This window comes from Euleptes europaea, chromosome 15 (genome assembly GCF_029931775.1).
Source record: "Euleptes europaea isolate rEulEur1 chromosome 15, rEulEur1.hap1, whole genome shotgun sequence".
Lineage (NCBI taxonomy): Eukaryota > Metazoa > Chordata > Lepidosauria > Squamata > Sphaerodactylidae > Euleptes > Euleptes europaea.
Genome location: NC_079326.1, coordinates 45113068 through 45132469, shown reverse-complemented (window position 1 = coordinate 45132469; position 19402 = coordinate 45113068). Strand labels below are relative to the sequence as shown.

At 43.1% G+C, this 19402-nt stretch overlaps 1 protein-coding gene across 1 annotated transcript in view; it reads right to left on the bottom strand.

The window, feature by feature from the left end:
• Window positions 1-19143, bottom strand: part of DNAJC10 (DnaJ heat shock protein family (Hsp40) member C10) — a 30353-nt gene extending 11210 nt beyond the window's left edge. The window contains exons 1-12 of the mRNA XM_056861133.1: window positions 18940-19143; window positions 16639-16804; window positions 12890-12940; window positions 10404-10486; window positions 8968-9099; window positions 8397-8490; window positions 7767-7844; window positions 6802-6845; window positions 4998-5132; window positions 3499-3588; window positions 2847-2960; window positions 296-410 (exon numbers count right to left, since the gene is read on the bottom strand). Of these exons, the coding sequence (XP_056717111.1) occupies window positions 296-410; window positions 2847-2960; window positions 3499-3588; window positions 4998-5132; window positions 6802-6845; window positions 7767-7844; window positions 8397-8490; window positions 8968-9099; window positions 10404-10486; window positions 12890-12940; window positions 16639-16804; window positions 18940-19143 (1306 nt within the window). The remainder of the gene's footprint in view (window positions 1-295; window positions 411-2846; window positions 2961-3498; window positions 3589-4997; window positions 5133-6801; window positions 6846-7766; window positions 7845-8396; window positions 8491-8967; window positions 9100-10403; window positions 10487-12889; window positions 12941-16638; window positions 16805-18939) is intronic.
• Window positions 19144-19402: the final 259 nt, after the last annotated feature.

The following is a 19402-nucleotide window of genomic DNA, read 5'->3' as shown; positions in this document are numbered from 1 at the left end:
TGTGGTTGGCTCCGCCTTCTGAGGCAGCCATTTTGTGGCTGCACACATGACCTTTTGTCAGGATTCCTATGGTGCCCAGGTTTCAATAGGTTGGGGACCCCTGGATTAAACGTTTTCCCCTCCCTCATGCCCTTCTCAAAATCACAACTATTGAAGCTGTTTCCCTTCAAAAGGAAAAAACAAAGCAAAGCATTGATACTAGCACCTTCCTGTGTAATCTGTAATCTGCCCCATCAGGAAGGAACATAACACCAAGCATCACAAAGGTTGGAAAATATGCAGAAGTTTATCTTACCGTGATGAATTTCATAGTCGTTCATTCCCCTTCCTTTAAAGACAGCTACGCACGGCTGATAAACGTACAGATCGTTGCAGATGTTGGGTGCCGTCAGGCAGTCGAAGCTGCCAACCTACAAAAGAAACATCTATCAATGTCATGTGATCCTAGTATAACTATCCATAAAATTGCCACGAATATATGCAAGCTATAGTCCAATCCTAAACTTGACCTCTGCTTAGGATTGTGCTGGCAGTACAACCTGACCCTTATCCCGCCCCCCACTCCACTGAGCAAAGTTTGACCCTTTCCTCCAGCCTCCGGGGCTCTTAAACTGGAGGGAGGCTCCTTGGGGGATACATTCAAATATATTTACAGGAATCATAATACTAGCTAAAGAATAATAACAATTTGCGCTGTCAAGTCGCCACCAGCCCATGGTGACCTCACGACCATGGGGTTTTCAAGGCAAGAGAGGAGCAGGGGTGGTTTTTTGTCTTTGCCTTCCTCTGCATAACAACCCGTCTTCCTTGGTGGTCTCCCATCCAAGGACTAACCGTGGCAGACCCTGCTTAGCTTCCAAATTCTAATGATTTATTGTTATGGTTAAGCTCAAGACCTTTGGTCAAAGGAGCTAGTAAATGCAAATTCTAATGAGTTAGTCATAGTTCCGCTGTACACTATATTGGTCAGGCCACACCTGGAGTATTGTGTGCAGTTCTGGAGGCCTCACTTTAAAAAGGATGTGGACAGGAAAGCGAGGAGGATGATCAGGGGCCTGGAGACCAAAACCTACGCGGAAAGGCTGAGGGAATTGGGATTGTTTAGTCGGGAGAAGAGGAGGTTGAGTGGGGACATGATTGTCCTCTTTAAGTATCTGAAGGGCTGTCACTTAGAGGAGGGCAGGGAGCTGTTCCTGTTGGCAGCAGAAGACAGGATAACGGAGTCAAATTGTGGGCGGAGAGGTACCGGCTGGATATTAGGAAAAAAATTGTTGACAGTAAGAGTTGTTTGACAGTGGAATTGGCTTCCTAGGGAGGTGGTGAGCTCCCCCTCACTGGCAATCTTTAAGCAGTGGCTGGACAAGCACTTGCCAGGGATGCTCTAGGCTAGCCTGTATGGCGCCTTCCAACTCTATGACTCTAATGAGATCAGGCTATTTAGGCTGGTAATTTGTAATCTGCTCCAGGATGCAGCCCCAGGATGCTCCGTGCATACCCCTACGCATCATGCGCCCCCGCCCCTCCCAATGGGAAGGTTCAATAATTGTGGGAAGCAACATGGGAGAAGATGGCTAAGTCAAGGGTTTCCTCCATCAAGGCTGTCCCTCCTTTTCCAAGAGAGTAGTTCTTGTCTCCAGCTTAAAAGTCTGCAAATCGTCTCTTATTCTGCTCTCTATTCCCGCCTGCCCTGACCTGGATGGCCCAGGCTAGCCTGATCTCGTCAGATCTCAGAAGCTAAGCAGGGTCAGCCCTGGTTAGTATTTGGATGGGAGACCACCAAGGAATACCAGGGTTGCTGTGCAGAGGAAGGCACTGGCAAACCACCTCTGTTAGTCTCTTGCCATGAAAACCCCAAAAGGGGTCGCCATAAGTCGGCTGCGACTTGACGGCACTTTACACACAAACACACATTCCCGCCAACTGGGTGGTCATTTAATCAAGCCAATGGTTTCAGAGCCGCATTTGACATTGTTTTTGTTTCTAAAGTTTTTTCTTCAAAATCTTCCTCACTGGATGACTTATCTTTTTTCACTCCTTTGCCTTTTCTCTTTGATACTTGTTGCTGTGTTTGCTTTTTTCTTCTTAAGCCAGCGTGGTGTAGCAGTTAAGAGCGGTGGTTTGGAGTGGTGAACTCTGATCTGGAGAACCAGTTTTGATTCCCTACTCCTCCACATGAGCGGCGGACGCTAATCTGGTGAATTGGATTTGTTTCCCTGCTCCTACATATGAAGCCAGCTGGGTGACTGGGCAAGTTACAGCTCTGTTAGAGCTCTCTCAGCCCCACCTACCTCACAGGGTGTCTGCTGTGGGGAGGGGGAGGTGATTGTAAGCCGGTTTGATCCTCCCTTAAGAGGTAGAGAAAGTTGGCATATAAAAACCAACTCTTCTTCTTCTTCTTCTTAATTGCATATTATGGTACAATTTTTTTCTATGCAACATTAACCATATACCAAATACATTAGCCCAAGTAAATAATGAATAATCAATTATGATTACTTAACAAATTGGTGTATTATTTGCAAAACTATATACACTGTGTGTTATTATCCAATAACGCTGTCCCTCCTTTTCAAAGCTCGTTCCGGATAGGACAGGCTACAGAGCTGCCGGCAGAAGCGAGAGCGTAAACAAATAGGGGCAAAGTTGGACAATCACGAGCCGTCCAATAAATCACGTTACAAAAAAAGCGCGATGCCGTCAAAGCCTCCGGTGGGCTCCGTTGATGTTGTTCTCCGTCCAAATCATCACTGCGCTTAACAATGTCCTTACAAGGTAGATTAAAAAACACAAAAACAAGCCAAGCAATAGCCCCAAAGCCTTGACTGTCTACACTTTCCCATTCTTACCTGAATGTTTTCTGCTTTAAGTAGAAAGGTCAGCTTTTTAAAGTCATGGTCATTCGACTTGCCGCTCTCGCCAAACAGGAAGAATATCAGCCATCGATGATGGGCGACGCGGTCCTGCCAAAAGGGAAGAATTAACAAGACATGAAAATCCAGGAATTTATTCACATCCATAAGAAAATTAGCAGTGCACCTCAATGCTCAGGGGTGTGATACAGCTATCTTCTACCCAGAAATCAAACAACAACGAGGAGCCCTTCCCCATCATCTTTGTGGGATAGCATGCGCTTGCCATTTTCTGGAAGGTTCCAAGAGAATAGGCTAGGCAGGAAGGCCTCACATGGAGAAGAGTCCCAAGAATATGGCATACTGTATGCACTGAGAATCAGTGGAGTGGAACGACTAAAGTACGGACCAGGTCTAGGGAGACCTGGGTTCAGGACCCCCACATCCCTACTACAAAATTTCAATCAAATCCACAACTATAACACACCCCACACTTGTTGATGGAATGCCTCATTAAGCAGAAAAAAACCCCACCAAAACAAAAAAAAGCCCCAGAAACTCCCCAAACAATTTAGTGGTTTGAAAGTATTCCAACTGAAAGTGTCCCCCCTTTGGAATCAAGATCAGAATTCACATTCGCCACCTTTACCTTTAACGCAGCTGCAGGGATCATTTCAAAGCCTGGAAGGTGCTGCATGACTTCCTGATGTATCTCCCGTGCGTCCAAAGAATTCAGGAACTGGGGGGTGGGTGGGGGGAATATGCCGTTTTGAGTTTTATACAGTACATTTATTGATATTCGCTTTTAAAAAACCACCGCCATCTGGATTAGGCACTAAAGCAGGGGTCTCCAACATCTGTGGGTGCCAGGGTGCCCGCCAACACCTTTCCTGTCGCCCGCCATGTGTTTTTAAAAGTGGGAAGGGCAGGGGGGGCTTCTGCCCAGCAATTCTTCTGATTGGCCCCTGAAGTTTTAATGGGGTGTGCTGATTTTCAAAAACCTTGCTTTGGCAGCAGCTGCCACCACACCACAAAGATCTTCACTGTGCGACTGAGGGTAAGCTGCAGCACCCATTTTGTGGCTGGCTCCGCCTCCTGTGGCGGCCATTTTGCGGCAGCCATTTTGTGGCTGCGCTCACCATGCCGTGTCAGAATTCCAAATGTGCCTGTAAGTTGGAGACTTCTGGCTACCTAGTCCAGTGGTTCTCAACACCAGCACCCTTTCCCATCTCTCTCTCTCCACACACACGCTTTCTGGGGACAGGAAAGGAGGATGCTACCTTTTTATTGCTTTTTTTATAATTAAACAAAAAGTAAACAAAAAAATCCTAATACATAGACACAACCAACCAACCAATCAAACAAACAAAAAACACAAAAAGTACAAAATCACACAAAGAGCACTGTTACATCCAGTATAAATACAATGTAAAGGAGGAAAGGAGGATGCTATTGACTGACTCCCCCTACATCAAATCATAAACGGTATATTTTTCCCCTACTGGGCAATTTACAGTTTGGGGTGGTGGCGGTGGTTTGTTTTGGAAGACAGCAGAGGAAAGGTTTTCCCAACTTAAGGACAGCAGACCTACTATGAAACACTTCCATTTTTGCACAAGCTGCCATTTTGGGGGTTGCTCCACCCGCAAACTGAGGTACCATTTTGTGACTGTGAAAAAAAGTTAAGTAGCTCTCATAAGCATAAAGTCTGCTCTTTCCCGGTCTATAGTAAGCCTATGTGATTAGAGGTATCCCCAAGGGCTGCTAAACATCAGCATTTTATATAGATCACGATGGGGAGCCGTGTTAGTCTGTGAGTAGCAGCAGAAAAGAGCAAGAGTCCAGTAGCACCTTAAAGACTAAAAAAATTTCTGGCAGCTCACTTCTTCAGATACTTATGGGGACAGATTTCTGGAGAAGTGAGCTGTGGCTCACAAAAGCTCATACCCTATAAGAAATTTTATCAGCATTTTAGTTGATAATACAGAACAACGCCTGGTACATTCACTCCATAAAAACTGAAAATTTAACTCAGCGAAAGCAAAATCTATTAGGAGAGAAGAATTATTTTAATATTCCACATCTTCCTTCACCACCACCATCACATAAGTGCACATTTATGCAAACCAATTGTAAAACAACGCATACCAAAACACTTCCTCTCTCTTTATTAAAGGTGGCTCCAGGTGGAAAGTATGCTGTAGTGCTAGATGAGATATCCAAATTATCACAAAGCTCACCCTGGGTGGCACAGTCCATCCAGCCTACATTAACCAGGCCTTCCTGTAAAGACAGCAACAAAAGAAGTGAAAACATATAAGCTAGATGGAGACAGGACAATTTTTACTAGTGTTGCCAACCTCCAGGTAGAGGCTGGAGATCTCCCAGAAATACAAGTCACCTCCAGACTTCAGAGATCAGTTCCCCTGGGGAAAATGGCTGATTTGGAGGGTGGACTCTATGGCATTATACCCTATTAAAGTCCCTCCTCTCCTGCAAACCCTGCCCTCCCTAGGCTCCAACCCCTAAATCTCCAGGACTTTCCCAACTCAGAGTTGGCAAGCCTACTTTTTACATCTCACACCCATCTTGGTGGCCTGAGGGCATCAACAAACCACCAAACAGTTCTACCATTTATGCTTTACATTTCCCATGAGGTAATCTTTTCCTGTCCTGACCTGGATGGCCCTGGCTAGCCTGATCTCATAAGATCTCGGAAGCTAACCAGCATCGGCCCTGGTAAGTATTTGGACAGGAGACCACCAAGAAATGCCAAGGTTGTTGTGCAGAGGAAGGCAATGGCAAACCACCTCTGTTAGTCTCTTGCCTTGAAAACCACCATGAGTCAACTACGATTTGACGGCACTTTAAAGGTAAAGGTAGTCCCCTGTGCAAGCACCGAGTCATTACTGACCCAAGGGGTGATGTCACATCCCAACATTTACTCGGCAGACTATGTTTGCAGGGTGGTTTGCCATTGCCTTCCCCAGCCGTCTACACTACCCCCAGCAAGCCAGGTACACATTTTACTAACCTCAGAAGGGTGGAAGGCTGAGTAAACCTTGAGCCGGTTACTGGAATATGACTTCCAATGGGATCGAACTCAGGTTGTGACTAGAGCGTTTGACTGCAGTACTGCAGCTTACCACTCTGCACCACAAGGCTTTACACAATTTTCCCCACACAAATATTTAAAAGAGACAGGTCTCCTCTGATCAAATATAAAAGCACTTACAAGTTCTATTGAACTCTAAGAGAATAGTCAGTTTAGCTCTCCCTCTACTAGGATTGCTAACAGCCTGGAGAAAATGTGTCTTTTCTCTTGTATAGAGGCATTACAGGATGTTACATGTAAAGTGACGTTATTTACCTCCATGCCATAGAATCATAGAGTTGGAAGGGACCACCAGGGTCATCTAGTCCAACCCCCTGCACAATGCAGGACATTCACAACTACCTCTCCCCCCCACACACACACCCAGTGACCAGAAGATGCCCAAGATGCCCTCCCTCTCATCATCTGCCTAAGGTCACAGAATCAGCATTGCTGACAAATAGCCATCTAACCTCTTCTTAAAAACCTCCAGGGAAGGAGAGCTTACCACCTCCCGAGGAAGCCTGTTCCACTGAGAAACTGCTCTAACTGTTAGAAAATTCTTCCTAAAGTCAAGACGGAAACTGTTTTGATTTAATTTCAACATGTTGGTTCTGGTCCAACCTTCTGGGGCAACAGAAAACAACTCGGCACCATCCTCTATATGACAGCCCTTCAAGTATTTGAAGATGGTTATCATGTCCCCTCTCAGTCTTCTCCTCTTCAGGCCATTAAAAGCTTCACCAGCCCATTTCCACACATTAAACCTCTGTTTAAGGTTGTAAATGGGAATTAGATGTGGTTTGCTTTGGCAAATTCGTGCCCACAATTTGAGAATTCATTAAAAATCCTGCTTACCAACATGCCGGCCAGTTTAAGGCGTGTTCGAGAGGTTAAACAATCTAGAGAAAGACAGTAATAAATAACTGAGAAACAATCCCTTTTTAGTGTTTTATTAATATTGCTCTCTGTGTGCGAACATTATCATAATATAAATGTTTGGGGTATTTCTTCAATATAAGATATGATGATTAGCTTCATTTATAATCTGCCTTTCTCACAAGTCATATGACAAATAGATTCAGTTTGGTACAAATATAACTGAAGACAAATAGGTTTAAAAAGGTAAACTTTCTGAAGGGGGGAATTCAAATATATGGCGTGCTTTATTTCCTATCATTTATAACTTAGCTAGCATATAAACTTGTATTAAATGAAAACTTACAAAATTTAGAAGTATAAATTTCTTCATTTCAGCAAGCAAAATTGCAATTACGCTCACTTGAAAATATACCATGTATGTCTGTAATATATGTAGGAATTACTCTCTAATCCTGTAGATTCTTTTATATAAAAATCTTCATATTACACATTCTGAGCAAGTAAAGTTTGTGCGAAAAAGCATTTTCTGTTGGACATGACTGAAAAGGTCAGTGAGGATTTCCCCCCCTTATTTTTTTCTTAATTTTTCCCCCTGGGCCATCGTATCTCTTTTTAGCATGCTGGAGATTAATCCTAATTTTAGATACCTGAAAAATTCTTATCCAAAAGCAAACAAGGATCCGATGAGAATATATGTATATGTAACGTGGCATGCTGATCTCATCCTGGCATCAGTTCATTTTATAGATTTTAATGTATTAAGGGGAAAAAAATCAAGACAGCTCTTATCTTTACGCTGCTCCTAACAATGATGATACATTGATATCCTTCCCATCTTATCTTCCACTGTGAGTGCCTCAGGTTTGATACTCAGATGTGGGAGGAACTAAATTCTGTCTGTAACATTCACTGGTCAGAAGCAACAAAAAACATATATTTACCTCCACGATCACTGCAAAAGGAGATTAGCCAGCCAACACCAGAAGCAAATGCAGTTTCTACGGCATTAACAAAATTTCCTGGGAAAAAACAAACATATGTACAGTCTACACTTACAATCCTCTTTTATTTAGAAACTTAGCTTTGAATAAACTGCTTCTTCCGGCACTTTGACATCACAGTAGCACAATTTTATCTTCAATTTAAGAACATAAGAAAAGCCATGCTGGATCAGACCAAGGCCCATCAAGTCCAGCAGTCTGTTCACACAAGGGCCAACCAGGTGCCTCTAGGAAGCCCACAAACAAGATGATTGCAGCAGCACCATCCTGCCTGTGTTCCACAGCACCTCATATAACAGGCATGCTCCTCTAATCCTGGAGAGAATAGGTACGTATCATGACTAGAATCCATTTTTACTAGTAGCCATGAATAGCCCTCTCCTCCATGAACATGTCCACTCCCCTCTTGAAGCCTTCCAAGCTGGCAGCCATCACCACATCCTGGGGCAGGGAGTTCCACAATTTAATTTCGATGACGATCAGAGGAGAACAGAGTTGTTTATACCTCTCTCACTATTTCATTCCAGACTGCCGATGAATGATAACTTGACTTTAATTGAGGAAGTTTACCTGCCCATAACTCTGTCACTGTGCTCGTAACAAACTGCATGGCAAAGCTCATCAAGCTTTCCTTCGACCTGTCCCCGAAGTATTTTGCTGGATTCTACACGGAGGAAAGAAGATGTCAATTGTAGAACAATGTGCCAGTCAATTCTTAGCAAACTGATTTCTATTATCTGTGCACAGATCTGTCTGTTCAGATGATATACAATGTTAGTTTTAAGTACAAACAGCTTTCATAATAAACTTCAAGAAATCCTGGAATCTGTCCCTAAGCGGCTACAAACGTAACCATGTAGCATTGTTCTCCAACGGGAAAATCAGGAATTTAAATGGAATTTAAAAGATTCAGAAATGATACTATTTGTAGAGCAATTTCTGCATAACAATCTTATTACTAACGTTCTCTACAAAACAGCTACTAATTATGTCACTTTGCCCGGGGCAGCCTCCTGTACAACTGTGCATCCGTGAAGGAAGAACACAGTCCCCCAAATGAATAATAATGAATAAGAAGGCTATACAGGTAGGATTTCCATACAAAGGGATGCTAGACTAGGACTACCATTTGCTTACTTACCATTCCAGTTTTAAAAACATACAGGCTTGGATAGCTATTGATCCCTTTCTGTCGGCAAAGCATTCTGTTATCGCCGCAGTTCACAGCTCCAATGCGTATTAATCCGTCCATTTCTTTAGCAAATTCTCTCCACTAGAAAAAAAGAAAAGAAAGAAAAAAGAATGAGAAATGGAAGATTTTGTTTTTTGGAACATCTTGTATAGAATAGGAGGGCTGAAAGGTGATATGATAACCATCTTCAAATACTTGAAGGACTGTCATATGGAGGATGGTGCGGAGTTGTTTTCTGTTGCCCCAGAAGGTCGGACCAGAACCAACGGGTTGATATTAAACCAAAAGAGTTTCCAGCTAAACATTAAGAAGAACTTTCTGACAGTTAGAGCGGTCCCTCAGTGGAACAGGCTTCTTCTGAAGGTGGTGGGCTCTCCTTTGGAGATTTTTAAGCAGAGGCTAGATGGCCATCTGTGATTGCTGATTCTGTGAACTTAGGCAGATCATGAGAGGGAGGGCAGGAAGGGTTGCATCAGTGTTTGGCTCTCGTGGTCCTTTCTTACATGCCCAGGTAAATGTCAATCGCTACTATGGGGTCAGGAAGCAATTTTCCTTCAGGTCAAATTGGCCAGGGATCCTGGACTATTTTTGGCCATCTCCTGGGCATAGAGTAGGAGTCACTGGGGGTTTCCTGCATTGTGCAGGGGTTGGACTAGATGACCCTGGTGGTCCCTTCCAACTCTATGATTCTATGAATTATGCAATTCTGTTTCCCTACAGCATGCAAAAACAAAAACGTTCAGAAAGTTGGATCCTGCACAAAATCTTTGCTGATGGAATGGATTTCTGTAGGTCTTCCCTACTCCCCCCTCCCACTGCAGCCCAAAATGCCCCCCTCAAAATGCTGCTTCGGGGTGTGTGTGTAGTGGATCCTCCCGCAACAACATGAGGGGGAGTTGGAGGTCTGCTGCAGGAGGTGGTAAACAGTGAAAATGTCCCCCGCCCCAGCATTAGTGGAAACTTTCAATGAATCCAACTCAAAGTGTCTTGCCAAAAAAAGGGGGAGGGAAAGAAACATTAACATTCTTACTGTGAGTTGAAGAGGAACAGCTAGCTGATAAAAATCTCATGTTGTATTTATAAAATTATAAATTTGTCAATGCCCTGGGGGAAGGGCCATATTATCTGCCGTCAAGTTCTCAAGAGGATGCAGGTTGGATCTCTGGTTCAGCTTCTTGCAGATTTCATTGAAGAGGGCAAGGTGGCAGATTTTCCAAGGTAATTAGTTAGGCCTATTTACAGCATGGGATACCCTTTTGTTCTCAGAAGTCTCTTAAGAAGGGCATCCTATGATAGTCATTCCCACTCAAAAAAAGTTCCCATAGGACTCTCTACTATGCCAAAGGAAACTATCACATGTTCCAATGGCATTGAGCTATACCTACCGTTGGTGCCAAATCGTGGCAATGTGAACATCGAGGGGAATAGAAATTTATAAACCACAGTTCTCCAGAATTAACAGCGGCATCTATTGAAAAGGAAGGATCAAAGTTATGTTATGGATAAAATAGAGGTAAAAAGGTAAAGGTCCCCTGTGCAAGCACGGGGTCATTCCTGACCCATGGGGTGACGTCACATCCCGACATTTACTAGGCAGACTTTGTTTTTGCGGGGTGGTTTGCCAGTGCCTTCCCCAGTCATCCTCCCTTTATCCCCAGCAAGCTGGGTACTCATTTGACCGACCTCGGAAGGATGAAAGGCTGAGTCAACCTTGAGCTGGCTACCTGAAACCGACTTCCCTCGGGATCGAACTCAGATTGTGAGCAGAGCTTTTGACTGCAGTACTGCAGCTTACCACTCTGGATAAAATAATTTTGTCCAGTATTTTTTAAAGCCAGCTACAGTTAGTTGACCATCAGCATATCTTGTGGTGAATTACATAAATAAATGGCAGCACAGAGAGGTTTCTTGTCCCTGTAGTATTCTGACAGATACTGGGCCTGCTCCTTGAAAAAGGCTTGTGACTTTGACTTTCTCAGGTGTCCCTTAATTCAAGGAAAGAATGGAGGAGTTTTGAGACTTCTTCCCAGCTACATTTCTGCCTGTCTCCCCATCATGTCCCAATCGCCTCCGGGGCAGTTTCACTCTTCCAATGGCTTACTATCTCTGCTGCTGGCTCACCTCTTCTCCCTCTAACCCTGCCCCCTTGTATCCCAAATGCCCCTCCCCCCCCAGTATGGGTTCACTCATCCAGTCTCCGTGGCTCGTTGTCTCTTCTTCCAATCCACCAACACTGCATGCCAACCTGCTAGACCCAGATGCTGGTTTACTGAGTTTCGTGGATACTAAAGATCTAGATAAAAAAGCTCTCCCCGAACTACAGCTGGTCTCCAGACTACAGAGATCAGTTGCCCCCGGGGAAAATGGCTGTTTTGGAGGGTGGACTGTACAAAAGTATACACCTCTGAGGTCCCTCTCCTCCTGAAACCCTGCTCTCCCTGGGCACCATCCCGAAATCTCCAGGAATTTCTCAACCTGGAGTTGGCAACCCTACTATCAATGCTGGCGAAGTACTGTTAGTGAAGTCAGCATCTCAAACATGGCAACAGCATCCAATATTTCAATGAAAAGCCATTATAAAAGAGATTCCCAATTCATTCGATAAATAGACTAACAAGGCTAGTTTTGCAGAAAAATGAAGAGTTTGGAAGCATGAGGTACCTTGGTCCTTACAGCTATAATTTCATAGATGCAGAAACTATCCTAAGGAGTGTACAGGGAACGAAACCGCCTTCTTCGTTTCTTGTTGCCCAGCAACAGAGACCGGTTCTGCATCTAAACTCCCACATATTTTCATACCAATTTGCTCAGATCTTTTGAATGCGTATGTGTGCATATCTTAAAGCAATTTTATATCATATTTGAAATAAGTGGAGAAAGGGAGAGGAAAGAGATGCAGAATTATGCTGCTATTTTGACATATGTGTTTTGTGGTTTGATGGAGAGGCAAGACCAGATTCAGGTCTGTGTTCATGGGTAAAAGATCAAACAACTGAAAAAAACCACCCTCAAATCCTTCAACAGCAAAGCGGCTGTTCCATGACTACTTTTCTTTGCTACTGTTTGAACATTGTTATTTATGCAAGATTGGATGTGGCATAGGATGAATATAAAATGCCATAATGGTTAAAAAAGCATATAGCTTCCCAATGGTCTAAATGCCAGCAATGGGAGAACCTTTGCTATATGCACAGGTATACTGTTATCTTACTAAGTACACACATTAAAGGTTGTACATACTCTGGTCAAACATGAAAGGGAATGTGCAGACAGAATACCAGCACTTAGTATCTGTAAGTTGCTTCCCTAGGAGCAAAACTAACATTGCAATCCTAAGCAGGTCTACTCAGACTGCTGCTCAGTCTATTCAGTGAGGCCTACTCCCAGGAAAGCGTTCTTACGATTGCACCGTAAGAAGTCTGACTTTTAGAGAGAATCAAAAGACGGCTTTAGGATCACAATTTTGGTCCCAAACTCACATCACCCAACGTTTTCTCCAACCAGGAGAAAACCCTCTGACTGAAGCATAATAACAGTTCTTTGATTGGAGAATGAATCCTTTTAACAGGGGATGATTTTTTTGTGACCAGGCAAAGACTCAGCATTGCAGATTCAAAGAACTACGAGGCAGAGAACTCTTTTCTTCATGGTGGTATGGCGAATAGTTTTTGGTTCAGGTTGAAATGGCTGCTTTGCTCTACAAATGTGTATGGTCAAATTGACTCAAAGGCAGCCTGATAGTATCTCTAAACACCAAATGTGTACTTAGCTCTGACTGACATTTTACAGTTTCTACCAAGCTTGGAAAGCACAATACTCTACTTGAAAAACCCTGAAGTAAAGTTTCAGACACATAACTGCCGTCACTTACCAAATTCTCCTCTGTCCAGTGTTATGATTTCAGGATCATCATCGTAAATCCCTAATAAAACAAAATGCCTCAAATTAGCATTAAAACAAGCAAACAAACAAACTCCATAGGTAACATTTTAGTCAAATAATTGATTGCTACTTCATGGCATGAGATTAAGATGAAACATCCTTATTATTCAGAACCAGTGTTGTGTAATGGTTAGAGTGTCAGAGTCATGGATAGCCAATTGGCTAGACAGTTTTCTCTTCCTTTTGAAGCAGGAAGATCAGAATGACCCCAGGGGAATGGGCTCCCAAGGGGAGATTGTAAATTCCCAGGACATGGAAAACAAGCTCTCTTCTCTTGTGGCTTGGGTCAGGGAGGCACAAACCATGAAGAACTAAACATTTACCTAGGGATTCCAACTTGTCCACGTGGAAAGGAACAATGGGGAGAAGTTCCCACTCTGAGATTGAAGGTAATGCTGGATTTTTAGATTATTGCCGCTTCAAGAACCATTACCCTTTCCTAATTAACCATCGTTTTCAATAAGTACCAAGTGTAGGCTGGCAGGATTTTGTGTTTTCACCTTTTCTTTGTGTCCTTGCTCAGCTTGATCCTTGAACAGACCATGTGTACTCTTTTTATTTTTGTTTCTAAAACCTTCTTGTATTTTGACTGCTCAAAGCCTGATCTCTGTATGCCTATTTGGTCTTGCTGTCTAAAGTGTGGTAGCTGGGAGATGTAGCACGTAAGGTTGCCATCCCTTGAGCGAGACAGAAAGCTTGAAATTGTAAAGTTTCAATAGATTGTCTCCACACTAGTGTGTAGTAGTGAAGCAGGAGGTGAGGCAAACAGATGCAACCTCTAAACGGTAACACACATTTAGGGTGCTGGGTGTGAAACTCCATCTAAGAGGAGATACTTCAAGAGTTGCTGGTGGCAGTGGTTACTATGCATTCTTACTCCCCCGAGTAAGAATGGCGTCACCGAGTGGACAACTTGGGACAACTGTGGGGCATTTCTGACCTCCCGGGTCCCTGAAGGAACAGGGCTTGTCAGTGTTTTTTCACATGGATATTTACAGCTTGTTAGTTTCAAGTATATATCCAATGGTTACATTGATAGAAGAAAAAAAGGTCCCAGTAGGAAAAAAAAAATCTGTTAGTAACTTCTTCATATCTTTAAACAGGAAAATGTGGGGGTTGGGAGCAGTTTATTCATAGTGTGTAAGAATTAAACTCAGATTTAAGTTAAGGTTCCGACTTCAGCTCTGCAATATTTCATAGCCGTTCCCCCTTCCCCAAAATCATTAGTTCCTTTCAGTGGGAAGTAAAATATCAGCACAACATTATTGGCTGATGCATTGAGCATCAGAGAACATCTCCTCTTTTGGTCTCAATGGCTAAACATTTGATTCAGCTTCTTCTGTGCTAAACCACCCCAGATGAAGTGAGACAGGTGGAAATTTGTCCCATAGTTTATGTTTCTCAAGGTGTTCGAACAGTAGAATTCGTAAAGTTTAGTTCATCAGAAAAGGTGGATTCTGTTCTATTCTTATTGAACAAAAGTCCAGTGGCACCTTACAAATTTATAAGTGCACCTTATTAAAATTTATATATTTGTAATTTTAGCATTTTTCAGCTCAACCTCTTTGGCTTGTAACCTTACAAACTAACCAAATTTATTTCAACATGAGCTTTTGTACCTCACAGCTTACTTTTTCAAACAGATATGCATAGGAAAATCATACTGGGAATTGCTCTTATGGGGAAGCATGGTATGTGTTTGTATGTCATGAGTCAGCCTGCAGAGAGTCAGCCTGCAGAGACCTCCTCTGATGAAGAGGAGGTAGAGGCCAGAATAGAGGATCAGCCAAAGTCAGGAGATGACTCACCATGTCTGCAGCCTGCCAACTCAAGGACTCCAGTTGGACCTGACACCTTGCAACATGCAGTGTCTCCAGAGGCCTCGCCAGGGCCACTGGAGCAGAGAAGAAAACAGGTCCGTCTGGCAATGCAGCAGAGACGGCAGAGTGCTAGGCTGAAGGCTTTACAGAGGAACCTCCCCAGTAGCAGTGATGAGGAAGATCAGGGCTGAAGCACCACCTGTGAACTCAGCCTCATCAGCATCAGCTGGCTGCTACAGCAGCAGGGGAAGGGATTTAAGCCATCAGTTAGGCTTGGCTGTTGTGCAAGCAACTTGTCACCAACCTCCTTGAGTACCTGCCTTGTTTACCTGCCTTGTTTCCCTGCTATCCATTGGATTCCTGGTATCCTGACTTCTTGGACTGACTCTGACTAACGCTTTGGACTTCCCTTGCCTGTATTGATATCTCGGACTCTGCCTTCACTGTGAATGACCTTGGACTGTTCCCCAGACTACGCTTACAGCCCTCGCTCCTCGCCTGTACCACGACATTGTAGAGTAGAGGCAGAGAGGGGTTGGTGTGAATGCTGCCATGAATCTTTCAAGTGTAAATTTTCAATGTAAGGATAAGAGTAAAGGTAGAAAGGTTAGGTGTGAATCCCATCATAAATTAGCAGTTACACATAATGGATTATGAGAGAGGTCAGAAGTTCAAACAGATAAGCAAAGTGATGAAGTTAGCAGGCAGATTTTCAGGGGTCCCCTTTTCCAAGCGATGTTGTGACTGTGGACACTGTTAGGCATTTTTTTGTAGACTGTAAAAAGCATCATCTCGCTAGAGACAAATGGATCACAATACACATTCAGAGGTGGGGACCTGCCCTAAAGCAAGATATAGTTGCAGTTATTGGCTGATACTGATCCAAATGTAACCCTCAACGTGGCAAAATTCTTATCTATGGTTTTTAATGATACTACAAACTATCATTGTACTTTTAAATGTACTGTTTAAATATTATATTTTTGTATGTTTGCTTATTTATGTATTATGGAATGCAATGAATTTGTTTTGCTCATGACCTGTTGGTCCAAGAGCATAAATGGAATAAAGAAAGATGTATTCTTATTGGCCAGACAAAAGTCTTATTTTATCATGTCTTATTTTATTGTAGCTTCTACACAGAATCTCGTAACGAATGTTTAAGCCCCCTGTTGGTTAATAGACAGAATGTCTCAGATTCTTTTAATGTTTCCTATTTATTGAACAATTGTTCGCCCCATATATTGGAGACGGTGGCACAGTTTTTAAAGTTTGTTTTAAAACCCTGCCAAACAGTTAATTAGATGGCAGTATCAACAAACAGCGCTATTCGATGTAACTGTCTTCTATAAAGGGCACTTTTTAATATCTCCATTCCTTTTGTACCCTTCTATATTATGTTTTTATGCCAATAAAGGGATGATGATGATGGCCAGACAAAATAACCTTGCAGTCAAGGTGCTTACCAGCTGGCTATCTGTGCACCAAAATAGGAAGAAGTAAAAATTTAGAAAATGGTTTCTCAAGGCAATGAAAGAAATGACTATAAAAAAGATACAAGAACTGCAATGCCGAAAGCCAACAGAAGTCATTTAAACATATTGGGAACAAAGAGTTCTCAAGAACTAAAGTAATTAAGAAAGCCAAGTACACACTGAGTACTGTGCTGTTCATTGGTCACAATCCAACCCAACGTTAAGAGCACTAAAGCTTGCTGAAGCCAGTGAGCCAAAGCCACGTTAAGTCTTCTGTCGAATTATGCCTGCTGTGTTTCCTTGAAGGTCGCATTAGTCCTCTACAAGGAAAGCAGGATGTAACAAGCCTGTTCCCACTTACAAGGTACAAGCACTCCTCTTACCGAAATCGTAGCGATAATAGTGCCAGCTTTCGTAGCCCCCTCCTTGCTGGTGGTCTTCTAGACCTTTCTCGCCATATTTATCGTACTTCTTCCGCAGGTCTTCATCTTTTAACACTTCATAAGCTCGGTTAATTTTCAAGAAGTTTTCATGTGCCGCTGGGTCATTCTATAAAAGAGTAAGTCTTCACCGACATGTAAAAATATTGCAGCCTACCATTTTAAGAGGTTACCATCCTATTAAGTTCCTATTAATTGTTTGCATAATTTATTTCTTCATCACTGGATCCATGTTAAAAGGAGCCATCAGACTTAACGCATATTATCTTATTGACTTCATGACTATGAAGGACATAAGGAAGAACATAAGGAAGGCCATGCTAGATCAGACCAAGATCCATCAAGTCCAGCAGTCTGTTCACACAGTGGCCAACCAGGTGCCTCTAGGAAGCCCCAAACAAGACGACTGCAGCAGCATTGTCCTGCCTGTGTTCCAGAGCACCTAATATAACTGTCATGCTCCTCTGATCCTGGAGAGAATAGGTATGCATCACGACTGGTTTCTATTTTGACTATTAGCCCTGAATAACCCTCTCCTCCATGAACACATCCACTCCCCTCTTAAAGCCTTCTAAGTTGGCAGCCATAACCACATCCTGAGGCAGGGAGTTCCACAATTTAAATAAATGTTTGATCATGTGTCATATAGCCCCATTCGTGTGGCTCAGAGTCAGATGCTGGTACTGAAACACATGGTTAAAGTAAGAGTTTTGTAGAACAGAGAAACCCTGGGCAAACTGTGATGCACCCAACTGAATGCAGGCAAATCTGCACTTTGAGTGTCCCATTAGACTGCCAGTAAAGCCCCTATTTCTTCTGCCTGCCTGGGTTTCCCAAACACCCGTCAGGCCGCAATAGAAAACTGGTGGGCTGCATTCCGCGTTGTGCCTCCAAAATTATATGCTCTGAAGACATTGATTACCACAGTGCTTCCTCATAAGAAATGAGTGGATAGCTCAATGAAGATGTCAACCCAGTGTGCGGCTGCTGTAAAAAAGGCAAATTCCATGCTGGCCATAATTAGACGAGGAATAGAGAATAAAACTGCAGATATCATACTGCCCTTGTACAAATCTATAGTGAGACCACACTTGGAATACTGTGTACAGTTCTGGTCACCACACCTAAAAAAGGATATTACAGAGCTTGAGAAGGTGCAGAAAAGAGCAACCAAAATGATTAGGGGACTAGAGCAACTGTCCTATGGGGAGCGGTTAGGACGCTTAGGGCTGTTTAGCTTGGAAAGAAGGCGGCTAAGGGGAGACATGATAGAGGTCTATAAAATTATGCATGGTTTGGAGAGAGTGGACAGGGAGAAGTTTTTCTCCCTCTCCCATAATACTAGAACACGGGGTCATCTGCTAAAGCTGGAGAGCGAGAAATTCAAAACAGATAAAAGGAAATATTTTTTCACACAACGCATAGTTACATTGTGGAACTCCCTGCCCCAGTATGTGGTGATGGCTGCCAGCTTGGAGGGCTTTAAGAGGGGAGTGGACATATTCATGGAGGAGAGGGGTATTCATGGCTATTAGTTAGAATGGATACTGGTCATGCTGCATGCCTATTCTCTCTAGTATCAGAGGAGCATGCCTATTATTTTGGATGCGGTGGAACACAGGCAGGATGGTGCTGCTGAAGTCATCTTGTTTGTGGCTTCCTAAAGGCACCTGGTTGGCCACTGTGTGAACAGACTGCTGGACTTGATGGGCCTTGGTCTGATCCAGCAGGGCCTTTCTTATGTTCTTAAAATGCGACAGAAGAGATGGAAATTATGAATATGAAATGAAGCATAGAATTATAGAGTTGGAAGGGGCCATACAGGCCATCTAGTCTAACTCCCTGCTCAATGCAGGATCAGCCTAGAGAATCCCAGGCAAATGATTGTCCAGCCTCTGCTTAAAGACTGCCAGTGAGGGGGAGCTCACCACCTCCCTAGGTAGCTGATTCCACTGTCGAACAACTCTTACTGTAAAAAACTTTTTCCTAATATCCAGTTGGTACCTTTCCAGCTTTTTTTAAATTCAATCTTACTGAGTAACCTTTCTTACTACAGCCTCCGTACCACACGTCTTTGGCCATGTAGCCGCCATGATCCCAAACATAGCCTTTTTGGTAGTCATAGAGGACCGCCTTCCTCCATTTTTCACCGGTGGAAAAGCTGGTTGGCTCCAACCCCATGTTATCTCGATATTTTGATATCCCACTGTCTTTTTCATCTGCAGCAACAGCAAGGCAACTCACCTGATTCTTATCAGGATGCAACTTTAGTGCCAACTTCTTGAAAGCCTGTCTTATTTCTCTGCTTGTTGCAGCTTTAGTTATTCCAAGTAAACTGTAGTAATCTTGATCGGGGCAAACAGCGGCAATTAGACACAGTAAAAGTAAAAAGAAGAAGATTCTTTTAGAGTCTCTGATGTGTTTTCCTTTGGTTAAGAAATGCTCCATTATGAGCGTTTCAGTAAAGCGAATCTGTATCTGAAGAGCCTCTCTGTAGGATTTCTCACGGTCATAATCCAACGTTGTTCAGCTATTTCTCAAAGAAACACCACCTGTAAGAAAAACAGATTTCATGTTGTCTATATGTAACCCAGCAAACTTGTTCTCAAAAATGAACATTAGCTGTTAAGCAGAAGGCAATAAAAAATGGAACTCACTAAGCTTTCATTTCCCTACATGAGTTTAATGTAAATAATTATTCCTTCCC